The sequence below is a fragment of the Ambystoma mexicanum genome, chromosome 2q, assembly GCF_040938575.1.
Source record: "Ambystoma mexicanum isolate Mex_15411 chromosome 2q, UKY_AmexF1_1, whole genome shotgun sequence".
In the NCBI taxonomy this organism is placed as follows: domain Eukaryota; kingdom Metazoa; phylum Chordata; class Amphibia; order Caudata; family Ambystomatidae; genus Ambystoma; species Ambystoma mexicanum.
This window is the reverse complement of record NC_090924.1, coordinates 1,086,705,586-1,086,718,942: the sequence shown is the minus strand read 5'-3', so window position 1 is coordinate 1,086,718,942 and position 13,357 is coordinate 1,086,705,586. Positions and strand designations below refer to the sequence as shown.

Sequence of the window (13,357 nt, the reverse complement as noted above, 5' to 3'; positions counted from 1 at the left end):
TTGAGTTGCGTTAGAATCAAAATCTATCAGATAAATGTCCCAACTTTCCAAAAACTGTCCATCTGTTGCCATTCTCCTGTGACTGTGATTGATATGCGGAGAGCCCATGTGACATGCTTGCAGTTTCATACCCACTGCAGCATGCATTGAAATCCCCTCCAATGATTATATGATTCGAGGGATGGCGTGAGTAAATATCCTCCAATTGAATTTAACTGTTCCAGCATGCACTCTAGTGATATTCTGGCTGGATTCCAGTATAAATCAATTATTTAAAATGGACGCCACGAATCGTTACATAAAGAAAGCAGCACTACTAGCATGAATTCTGTACTTTGAATCATCTCTGAATTTACATTTAAACTATTGTTAATGCAAATGGCCAGCCCTCCAGCCGGTCGCCCTCCCCTGCCAGACTTGGCTTTAGTGAGAAATGTCGTGAAGCCATTTATAACCCATCCTGTGTGTTCATCGTTTCCTGTATTAGAATTATCAATATCTCAGAATGAGCAGGAATTTTGTCCTGCCATGTAGTAAAATTTTTGAAACCACAGGAATTCCAGGAGCAAATTGATATTTCGTTGTTACTATGAAAGATGTGCTACCGGATTTACTTCATTTAGAGTTTTAGCTAAAGGAATCAGCCATGACCAGTCTTTGATCGTAGCAGTTAAGTTGGCCAGTTGTGTAAGTGCTATTATTTCTGGCTCTCTGAGGGCTTGATTGCCATCAGCTTGTGTGTCAGCCATGGAATATTTGGGTGGTTGGAATTGGAGAAAGTTTTTAGCTGCTTCATGCAATTCAAATTGAAAAAGTTCAAGTCCCAATAACTCAAAATCCATGCAATGTTCTAAGAGCAGTTTCGTAATAATTAAAGAGTGTGTTTTACATACCATTCTATTATTGTTGGAGTTAAACAGTTCCCCCCAGTCAATGTCCTCTGATTTCAGATTTCTGAGCGATGGTATGAGATTGAAGATGTGCATTAGATGTGATTTCCTGTTGGCAATCAGAGCTAATTTCCTCCTCGCTCTCTTCCGGGACAGTACACGGTTGGTTGGCGCTTGTATTGCCACTTGGTTCTTTTTTGGGGAGCTCCAATTTTTCTGTACAAATATTGGCATGTGCAGGTTGTGGTGTTACCTTCTTTTCTGTAGATATTTTTTTCTCTTTAGGTTTCATTTGAAGCTGTGATTTAGCGTTGGTATCTGATGGTTTTTTACTCTCCTTCGCTTGAAAAAAGGCGGAGAGTTGTAGCTGTTTAGATGGTTTAGATTCGATAGCCAATACTCATTGCGCGGGTGCTTGTGCCTCCCTGCAGTTGTGCATGGCTGTCTTCTTTAATTGTATTGCCGTTGTGGTGATATGTGTGTCCTTCTTTATTTTGGTCATTTTTTGTTTTTTTGTAACACTATTTATTCCTTTTTCTGCTTCCTTTTTTTCGTTTGTCATTTTATTTTTCTCTATTTGCAGGGCTTTTTTACTTTCATCGTCTAGCTGTTCCAAGTCCAGCATGCCCTCCTCTCCTGACGTGCTTAGCTGGGTGTCTGTCATGTCCACACCTTTAGCATCATCCTGGGGCATGATTACTGATTGTGCAGTTTCAGACGCTTTTGTCTCTTTTTTAGGGCGAAGATTCCTTTTTAATTGGCGTGTGTGCATACGCTTTTGTCTTCTTGACATATAGGGTCCTGCAGAAAATCCCTTTTTGTTTTTAATAGGGACCTCATTTGTGATGTTAGCAATTGTTGCCTCATTAACTTCCTGCTGTTCGTGCTCAATTATCTCTAGTAAGATGGACGGGCTGTCACTCTTCTCTCTGATGGTTGAGGGAAAGCTAGATGTAGGGCTTTCCGAGCTGCCTTCCAGGTTGCAAAAAACTCTGTTTGTTAGTAGAGTAAGTTTTGAATCCAACATATTTAATTTAATAATTTTTACTCAATTTTTGTTCAACATCGTTTTTTTTTCCAGCACTTTAGAATATGATCTTGATGACACCGCAAATGGTTTTTTCGAGAGGTAGGTTTGTTTGTACTGTTTTGGATTGCAGTAAGAGTGCTGCAGTTTGAGTGGCCATAGAGGACGCTTGGGTTATTTTTCCTGCGGTGGAGTTGCTTGGTTTGAGTTCACCAACATTCTTTAATCCCAGAAGATACCCCTCTATTTTGCTGATCTTGTTGAGGGTTTCTTTAGCTGTTTGTTTGAGTTCTCTGATTTCAAGGTGGGTGAACTCATGCCCCTTATCAAGCAAATTCAAAATTCTGATTATTACAGGGAATGTTGCTTCTGCATTCTCAAAATCATTGAGTGCATTTGTCATTCCCATAATTGGAATTTGGGAGGCTTCATGAGCTGCCAGGAGATTTTGTTTATAGTCTACGGGACTGGAGCATGCTCTAGCCCCATCAGTCGTGGCTGGATTTAGCTCGTAATTTTGAGGATTATCGCTGTTCGTGGCAAAAGATGTTTGCATTGAGATTGGATCTGAGTCATTTAGTCCCATTGGAGGGATTTGCGGACGATCCGAGTTGATGCAAATCGCACCAAATAGATGTACTTCTTCAATGGTTCCATGTCTCGGATTTGCAGGAGTCGAGGGCCCTAATGACATACGTACTCGTTTTCCCAGCTCAGCCATTATAGTTGGAGCTAGCATAGATTCATCGGATATGCCCTGTTTCAAAAGGCCACCTGACCCACTATTTGGTACATTAGTGTGTGGGTCTTCACATATACTCAGAAAACTGAGTTGCACAGAGTGTTCACCATCATACATTTCCTTCAGCGGGAACGGAGGGATTCCGTGTGGATGCGCACATGGTGTATGTACTTCTACACTTACAGTTACAGGGTTGCCTTTGATTGCATTACCATTATTTTGATCTAGCAACATTTGTGTCTTTTCTGCCTCAGTGAGAGGTGTGGGTTGTGCGATTTTCTCACCCACCTTGCTTCTTAGCCCACTGACCATGTTTTCCTCTCGCTTTGGATGGACTGCTACGACTGTTTTAACTACCTTGCAGTCCTAATAATATAGCTCTGTCACTTAGTATGCTAATCGAAAAGTGCTAATGTCACTCACTTCTCAGTAGTAGTTATGGTAAATTTGCATACAAACCACTAGCTCACCTTATCAACAATAAACATTAGCTTCCAATTTTCATATGCAAGTAATTACACAGATGAATAAGGGCGAGAAAATGAAAATACTCAGGGCCACCTCGCCACCCTCAACGCCCGAACAGCCCAAACAGCACTTCAAGGCACTTCCGGGGTGCGCGCGCGTGTGCGCAGACCCGTGCCTTGTTATCGGAAGGCGTGGGGGCGGGCGCAGGGAGGGAGGGAGCTTCCCACCTTGATTGGCAGGTCCTGCGAAGCAAGAAAGAGAGGGGGGGCGTGTGAGTACTAGTTTTAGTGATGAAGGCGAGCTCAGTAACACATTACCAATACGTGAGAACAATACGTGTTTCAACCCAGCAAAGTACAGGCTCTATCAAACAAAATACTGTCCCACAGAATCAGCAAAACAAAAGTCAAGTGTAAGTGCAAGGTAGTCCCAATGTAAAGGTTCTTCCCAGGTAATAATTACTTGTAGCACTCGATGTTTCGCGTGCCTCTAATCTGCCGTGCTTCCTCTTGCCGACGGCGTCTGTTGGCAGAAAGCGAGTCCTTACAGCGGATGTGCAGGAGACTGGTAGGAACGCAAGGGCTCGGAGTAACAGGCCAAACAGCACTTCCAGGCACTTCCGGGGTGCGTGCACGGGTGCGCAGACCCGTGCCTTGTTATCGGAAGGCGTGGGGGCGGGCGCAGGGGGGGAGGGAGCTTCCCACCTTGATTGGCAGGTCTTGTAGCACTCGATGTTTCGCGTGCCTCTAATCCGCCGTGCTTCCTCTTGCCGACGGCGTCTGTTGGCAGAAAGCGAGTCCTTACAGCGGATGTGCAGGAGACTGGTTGGAACGCAAGGGCTCGGAGTAACAGCCCAAACAGCACTTCCAGGCACTTCCGGGGTGCGGGGTATTACGGGTGCTCAATCCACTTTTTGGGGTCAGATAATTATTCCTCTCCACGTCTTGACACGTTTTTGGCTGCAGGTCACCCATGGCAACACCGGGTCCTGCAGTATCTTCACACTGGTGGCCGTCTGCCTCCCCGTGCCTTGACTTGTCTCCTGGCGGTACTCTCGCAGGATATTGGGTTGTCCGCTCTTTGAATGAGGTCCCCCGGTGGATGATGGCTGTACTTTTCCGCCGCTGGATCTGTATGCTGGGATTAACCTTGGCCGAGCTCTAGCCTCTGCGTTTTCCTGTGGAGCGTTGGTGCCGGGTCGTTCCTCGTCGGCACTTTAATATCGTACACCCTAATGCACTGGGGACCCCAGAGAGTTTTTCCTGCCACCTTCGTAATGTCGTACCCCTCTTGCAGTCCGGACGTACCTTTATTAGCCCCTCTTCTCCGCCGGCTCCACAGCCTCGCCACCAGGCAGCCTTGAGACGATTTCAGTAGTTCGGTCTCAGCTGCGTCATGCTGCTCTTCTTAGTTTCCGTCTCCAGCGCCATATTGAGGAGGCTATCCCGTGCGCAGGCACTACGCTTCTCGGCAGATATCTTGATAAGCCTGCAACGGTTCCAGCCCACACTTTCCCGTTTCGATCCGACAGTCGTCCCATGCAGATGCTTATCTTTCCAGGCTGTAATCTGGCCCTCTTTGCAGGATATTTGCAGGATCAGGCTGGTGGCTCCGGGAGCTTAGAGGATTCACGCCCTCATAGCTTGCACGCTGGCCACGCCCCTTAGTTTCCCTTTTGAGCTCCTGTATTTTTACAATTGCACACAGCACCTTACAATGCAGTGCAATGGGTATGGTTTTGTATCACCCAAGCGTTTTAGACAAAGGGATTTTTAGGTACTTTTATATGTGCCTAAAGACAAGCTGGAGCCAGTGGGTAAATGTTTTATGTTTTTGCATTATTGTTGGTGTCCTCATTCGCATTTACCGCCTATGGCTATTAAACGCAGGTAGTTTTTTTTTTTAATTTTGTTTTGGTTTATTAAAATAAAAACCTTTACAATTCTTTTTCATTCATAATACAAAGTTACATTAAAGGTTTGGTTAAAAGAAAGAAGACCAAAAAAAAAGAAAAAAAACAGTCCAACCTTTCCATTCATGTATAAACATATATACATATTACACAGCGTGAAGACTTATTCATTAATAGAGTCCTTGAGGACGTGCCACAATACTAGGCTACAACATAGCAGGTAAGACTCCTGATTACAATCGGAAGTAGTGTTAAACAAATGAGAATAGTAGATTCGTAATGATAGTCACAATTCCAATACATAGAGTTCAAGGGGCATTAACAGTTTGCACTGACCACACATATAACTGATTTTTGGAAACTAAGAAAAGCAACAAAGATATATAATCACTTCCACATCACCAAAAGAAAGGGATACATTTAGTTTGATTACTTTCACTTTTCCGATATTTTCATGCTACTAAGAAATTACACAATTTAGACAGTTAACGGTACTTCCGCCAATTTAGTCTCTATAATTTCAAGCAGATTTATTAGATTGAAAATGAGTTTTTGGCTATACCCTTCCATGCAGCGTTTCCATAAAAATTCCCTTGCATTGTCTGAGTTAGAATAATAATACTCAAAAATTTGAATGCGCAATTCCTGAAAATATGGACACACAATCACAAGATGTTTCAGCGTTTCAGGTGCTTCAATGTTCTCACAGAAGCGACACATTACTGATCCTGTACTTTCTGGACACACAGCCCAGTTTTTTTTCCGATAACGCGTTAAGAATTGATTGAGTCGGAATCGCATGTAAGTTTTCCTCGCTTTAGCCGAGGGGAACTGAATCAGATATTTTTGTCTGCATTCCCATTTACTCCGAACACGATTATATTCCTCATATGATGGGTAAGTACCCATTACATCGAGTATGCTGCACCAATAAAATCTTTGGTATTTCTTTTTTTGGCTTGGCAAGCACATGCTCATAGATGCCGGAGTTTCATTGGTAGATGATAGAATTTTGGTAATTTTTAAAGTAATACAGTTTAACGATCTGATATGCGACTCGCCCACGATTTTATTAAATTCTGTGTAAAGCGTATTTTTGGGCGGATTCAGCATTTTGATATAATTGGTGATACCTCTCCAATTATGTTTTACCGACAGAGGTAATAGGTTTAACTCGTGACAAATCATTACATTTGGGATCGAGAGTGCCATACCCAATGCAGTTTTCCAAAGTTTTCCCTGAAGAATGTTTAGAAAGTCATCGAGATCATAACAACAGATGTCTAAAGAGTAGAGAATGATGGGTTCTACTTTTTGAAGATAAAATTGAATTAGGGGAAGAAGGGAAAACATGCAGCATTTGTGAAAAATAATTTTCATTTGTGAAGATAGGATTTTAGCTTTTTGATTTAGAACAGTTTTCCACATTTTTAACGAGTATAAATTAGTAAGTGGATAACCCAAATAGCGTATCGTGGGTGTATATTCTACTTTAATGCCATTTAGAGTCCAAGAAAAGCGGTGAGGCTTGAGTTTCCCATCAGAGAAAATCAGAATGTAAGATTTGGCAGTGTTAGGAGAGAGATTGTGATTGAAATCAAGGTCTGCGAATAGGTCTAGTTTTCTTTGCAGCCCAAAAGGGGTTCTATCAAAGAATAGCTGATCATCCGCAAATCCCATCCAATCTAGCTTAAGAGAGCCAAGCTTCGCAGGAAAACAGTCTCCAATCTGCCAATGATCATCCAGTCCCAGGAAGTATAAATTAAACAACACCGCTGCCATGTTACAACCCTGTTTTACACCCATTTCGGTGGGGATTGGGTCAGTAAGCGCGCCTTCCTTATTTAGGCGAATACGGTAGTTGGTATTTTTGTGCAGCAGAGCGATCAATGCAACCAGTTGGGGGGGGGGGAATACCCATAACTAGCATTTTATTGCACAAAATTTCATGTATAACGCTGTCAAAAGCTGCGGTGAAATCCAAACTGGCCATATAGACCGCACCATTTTTAGAGGAGGAAGTGTGGGCCTGAAGGTGACATAATATCGTTGCATTTAAAGTGCAGCCGATGTGTTTCCTAAAACCTACTTGATAAATTGACAGGAGATTATAGTCATTGATATACAATTTTAATTGCTGTAGCAGAAGAAGGGAGAACATTTTCAACAAAGCATCAGTGAGTGCTATCGGACGATAGTTGGACGGAGAGCCCGGAGGACCCTTTTTATAGATGGGTATGACATGAGCAGAAGATCAGGAGGGAGGAATATTGCCAGTAAGCAAAATGGAGTCAAATTTGATTTTAAGAATATGAGCCCAAAATAAAGGGTTTGACTTATAAACACAAGGGGGAAGACCATCAGGGCCTGGAGCCTTATAATGTTTAAGTTTGCCTATGGCTTCAATAATGTCCCTAATTGACCACCTGACTTGAGTGTCTAGGAGCAACAGGGGCTCTCCCCCTTTTAACGCACAAAAGCGCTCAGGCATATGATATTTGGCCTTAAAGTAAGAAACCCAACTTTCTGCAGTAATCACTGATTCTATTGCATTAGCAGGATCAGAGGTAATAATACGCAGAGTACTCCAGATTTGCCTAGAGTCATGTTTCAGCAAGTGGTAGATAACTTTTTGGTTGTCTTCATAGTGCAGTTTACCCTCCAACCATTTTAACTTGTTTCTATAGCATTGTCTGACTGTTTTCATTTGTTCTTTATGGATGTCAGAAGGTATACTTGCTTTGATAAGATTTCTAACCTCTGAGTTCTTCTGCGCTTTCAGGCATGCAACTTGAAGATTAAATTTGTGAGCATGGGTAAATAAGACTTGCTCATTCTTTTTACGTTCATCTTTAAATTTTTGCAAATGAAATTTTATTCTAGAGGAGTTTTTATTATCCATGTGTAGAGGGGAAGAACCTCCTAGAACAATGTGTAAGATGATGTCAGTGTCCCATTCGAGGTGCTGGATAAAGGTGGTGCACACTGTAAAATTCCATCTCACTGATAGGGAGTAACGATCAGGTTCTACCAGAGAAAGAAATAGCTCATCAGAAAAACGAGCAATAGGAATATTCAGGGTCAGTGATACGATCATGTGATCTCCTAGAGTAGGATAGATTACCATCAAAACATCAACATTCAATATAGCCTGGATGAAACAAAAAAGTAGTAGATTAGGGATTTGCAACCAGCTCTCGCCCAAGTATAGTTACATGGTTCCAAAGGGTAGAGAGGCGTCTGCATCTCCCAATCGAGAAAAAATGTACTCCGCATGTGCCCATATTTCTTCGAGGATGTCGAGTGATTGTTCCACATAGCACTAGTATAAGCGGTTTTTTCATAACAGTAACAATTCAAATCGCCTTCAGCGATTATTCTAGCTAAAGGATATGAAATCAGACCCTTTTCTATCACATCATTCAACTCTTCTAATATGACCTTGATTGGATAATTATTTTATTCCAGTAAATGCAGATCAGTAGGAGAATGATGGAGGGCTCATCATCGTCTTTTAATACAATAGCTAATATAAATTCGGAAATACTGATCATTTCTGTGGAACACTTATATGCGGTATTAATGAAGATCGCGAGGCCACCCGAAGGTCTTCCCCAAAGACCCCGACTTGCGACCTGGATGAATGCAAAGTAGCCCTCTATGGTAAAGTTAGTTTGATTCATAGATTCTTGCTTAAAAATGATATCGGGTCAATGAAGATAATTTAGGCTATACCATTTTTTGAAATTATTTAAGCCGCACGGGTTCCACGAGATGATATGGAGTCTGACCAAGCTAAGAGTCTCTCATCCCAGTTGATTGATTTTGGGGTTGGTCGATGTTATGATCCCTCCATGACATCTCCTTTAACGCTGACATAAATGCCGTAAACCAATTCATGGTGTTAGCATCAAAGTTAGATGGATCACCTTGTGTAGAACAGGAGGGCGTATTTTCAGCAGGAGGAGGCATAGTTTCCAAGAAGCTCTTTGCTTCATCAAGTGAGGGAAAAATGCTAGTGATTAAGCCAATAGATGCTAAATCTTCTCTATGTTCCCATAGCAGCTTCGGAATAAAAGGAGACAGAAATTTGCAAATCATTCTATTATTGTTCACGGCAGCCAGTTTCACCCAGTCAATATCATTTGAGCGTTATAATACGCTAAAAAATGCAGTACCAGAAGATGTTTACTTGTTTTTTTGGCCATGTTGGAGTTTCGCCTTCTTCCTACCTTCTCAGGATAGGAAAGTCCTTGTCAAGGTCATGCACTTGCCTGGCAAAGCTGCTGCTTTCGCAGGCTAATGAGCCTTTGTGTATGTGTGTGCACCAGGAAGCGGGCTGGAACTTTCTAATCCGAGTCCACACAACTGGTGCTAGAAAGTCTGCTACTGGGGCGGATGTGAAACCAGCAGTTGCCCTTGATCGGACAATCAATTTGCCCTTAATTGGTGAGGTGGGATAGCTCAGGGGCAATGCGTTTGTTCCGGAAGCAAGACACCGCAGCGCAACACAAGTTCAAATCCCGATCCCGCATTTAAAAACCAATCTCTGGTATTAATCGCATTATAAAATAATCAAAATAATAACTACTGGCTGTTAGAATGGTGCAGATCCTTACCATTGGTGGGTTTGCACTTGCTGCCAGCTCGAAATTTGGATAAGAGGAGGACTTCTGTAGCTATTCTTCAGATCTACATTGGAGCCAATAATCCCTCAGAGAAGAGCAGACTGTTAATGACCCAAAGACAACTCCTGGATTGGCCCAGCATCCTCTCCAATGTCGGACCCAGTAAAGCCCTGCTTCCCTGATCTCTGAAGATCCTGAGTCGTGCTTCAGCCCTTTAGCTAGAGTTAAAAACTAGGCTTGATGTCTTCTGAGGATCCAGCCTGTCAGAGCCTTCAGCAGTTTCCCTGTACTGCCCGGTGGACTGACCAGCTTTCTCGTGGGCTGCCTCGCTAGAACAGTTGCTTTTTCGTGTTCCAGGCCGGAACTTTGCTGGTTGCCAGTTTATGCCACAAGTCGCCTTCTCCCTGAATTCCAGCTGCCCTTTTTCAAGAGAACCTGTCCTGGAGCAGCTTTTGTGACTGCGACTGGAACGATGCCTGTCGTTGCCTGCAAAATGCGATCTTTGCTGGAACTTGCCTTCCTCCATCTTGTGAATTATCCTGCAGAGATCTGTATTGTTGGACCCCCACCCCCTGCAAAAACAAGCCATTAAGACATCTGGAAAAATCTGGGTCTGGGGGGTCAAGGAAGAATACCTGTGCCTGTTCTTCCAAGAAGGAGATAACTTGCCTATCCTTGGGTAAATTGTTGTTGAAATTTTAAATAGTTTTAAATTAATCACCACCACAAGCCCATTGCATCCTTTTTAAAGAGAACTCCTACCTGTAAGAAACATTGTGTCGGACCCTGTGACTTTTGGGCACAAGGCCCCATTCATCTTAAGGTAAGGACTGCTAAAATTAGGATATTGTACGTGTGCCTAGTTCCCATCATACTATTGCATCTGCATTACTTGCCTGCATGGTTTGGTTGAGTTATTTTGTGCCTAGAATAACTTGTGTACAGGTGCATTATAAATACCATATCATATCATAAATATATTAAGTGAACATACTGGTGATTTTGTGTGTATTATAGAGTATTGTGTTATATTACTATCTGCTAGTTTGATTTTTCTGTATGTTCTAAAGGCCTAAAATAAATATTTTTGTAATGGACTGTTTAAATTGAATTATTGTGTATTCCATTGTTTGAACTCCTTGATGGTCCTTGATCCCACTCACTCTCCCGAGACTATGCCTTGAATGCTCATCCATGTATCTTGATTGGGTTTTGACCCGCTTCTCTCTGAAATGTCCAGCATATTTGTCTGGAGAGCTAAAAGGGCATTTTTCGGTCCATGATTGGTCCTAAACCAGAATTGATTAGGGTGAAAAATACCTGAGTATTCAAGGTGATTTGTAAGTTGTTGTGTAGCTATCATATCCACCATCTTATATAGAACGTAGGTATTAGTGATGGGCGTAGGTTACTGGGATCTTTGGGACTCAGGCCTGGTTTCTTGACAAGATCTTGAAGAGCTTACCACTTCTGGTCATCCTCATTGTTCCATCCCCCTTTCTTCCTTGTCTCAGTATTTTAAAAAAGGAGGGAATGTAAATAAGGTTGTTGGTAAAAAAAACTGGGAATTCTTTATCTGTGTCACAATAAGCCATACAGGCATGTTGCAAAGGAACATGGGTGTCATTAATAATTACATCTGAACGTTTATTTTGATTCAGTGTTTTCCTGCCCCTCTGGAGTTTGTCCTCCCCTACGTGGTCCTCCCGCAGATAGCCACCCCCAGGATCAGAGTCGGGTAGCTTCTGCCTTTCCCTAGACAGGTAAGAGAAGCTTCCCTCCAGAGAATCAGTGACGGTCTTGCTAGATTCGTCACATATCCTTCCCTAATGCTACTGGTTTCTTCTGTATCTGTTGGAAAACGGGAAAGGTAATCTGTTTCCTTGATCTACTGTGTTCAATAGTAAAATAATACGATTGTAAATCTAGAAACCAGCGCTTTAGTATCCTTTCGGAGATTGATCCAGGTTAGGTGGAATGATCAGTGACCAAACCTTCTTTGGATCTTAAGCCCTTACTTTACAGACTCTTCATTCTTAAGTACACCATCACGTTCAATAATGTACTTTTCCTTACTTTACATGTATTTTTTATTACTTTTTTACTATTTATACAGCTCTTGATTGCTTAGGCATTGGAGCTAGACACCATCTAATTATCACAAAAGTTACACAGCACAAAAATGGGCATTCCTTTTTCCCCCCTGTGAATAAGTGCCATAATAAATATAATTCATAACCCTTCTCCTACACCTAACAAACATATGTACTCTAAAACTCACCCCAAGCTTTATGCAAACTCCGATCCTAACCCTAAACTGTTCATTTTAAAGAAAGTGACTCGAGAGAAAACCCACGCTGAAGAAACATTACTGATATTTAGGATTTTGGAGCCGTTATAACAGGAACTGGGTAAGACTGATATTTGCTGTGTGCTCTTTTTCTAGAAACATATTGTATTTCTTTACCTGCACAGGTATGGAAAGGTTGAAGCTACTCGACTGCTGCTGGACAAAGGGAAATGCAATCCAAACCTTTTGAATGGACAGTTAAGCTCTCCCCTACATTTTGCTGCTGGTGGTGGGCATGCTGAGATTGTTCAGATTCTTTTAAACCACCCTGAGACAGACCGGGTAAGCCATATTTGTTGTCCTACTGTTCTTTTAGGACCTCTATGTGTAGAGTACACTGTACAATGTTAAGTGTGTGGGGGGGGTTGAGGGTAGTTATTTACATCACTGAGAAAAACCGTGCTCAGTTAGGTGCTTTCTGATAATCCTCTGGCCAAATATCAGTCTTAGACATCAATATTGGGCTCAGTGTATTAGACTATCAACAAATAGACCACTGTTGCAAAGCAGTTTCAAAACGAATATATAAAAGCAGAAAACGTGAAGCAAAAGATAATCAGAAAAAAATAACTACATTAAGAATGACTGAATTCTTTGACCCAGGTGTGAGGAGTAATTCTGATTTAACAACTATGCTCTGTCCTTACAGTCTAGTTTAGCAATTGGAATATTGCTAAGCATCAAGATGTCAAGAACGTTCTACCAGCCTCATACTCGAGCTTTGTTTTTCAGCTCTGAGTTGTGGTTAATTTTGCAACATTTATTTTCATTAAGGTCCCCTTTTATATTTTTTTCGTTGGCTTGTTCATTGCTTTTATGTAGAGACTAACTTATCAGCCATGAATTTCATATATATTTCAAAGGATGCAGGAGCAGGTTTACAAACTTGTAAATGATACTGTGATCAGATTGGACAAATTTGTAAATAAGCAAGTTATTCTACTTCCCTTCTCGCATTTGTCTTAATCGTGTGAACCCTGCCAACCACTCACTGCTTCAGCTTCTACAACATTTTCACTTCTTGTGCAATGCTATATGCAGAGCTGGTTTGCTTCACATTGTTAGCTAAGCCTTACTGGCAGTAAGGAGCTGATATCTCTGAGAGGGTGAGACTTTGTTGTACTTTTCACTAGTCATATGAATAAGGACAGGATTCAGAGGTTTGTGACCGGAGCTGCAAAACCTCTTCCTTTGAAACTTTGATCTTTAATATAATCATGAACAGGAGAGGAGTCAGATAGGTTTTTCTGTTTGAAACATCTGCTTGTTAAATCTTGTGGGTGTTTCGCTCTAGATTTGTGGATGAACGTGAACCATCATACACACACTTAATTCTATAC

At 41.9% G+C, this 13,357-nt stretch overlaps 1 protein-coding gene across 1 annotated transcript in view; it reads left to right on the top strand.

Moving 5' to 3' along the window:
• Window positions 1–13,357, top strand: part of KRIT1 (KRIT1 ankyrin repeat containing) — a 1,383,280-nt gene that overhangs the window by 508,285 nt on the left and 861,638 nt on the right. Inside the window, exon 9 of the mRNA XM_069648434.1 lies at window positions 12,143–12,299. Within this exon, the coding sequence (XP_069504535.1) occupies window positions 12,143–12,299 (157 nt within the window). The remainder of the gene's footprint in view (window positions 1–12,142; window positions 12,300–13,357) is intronic.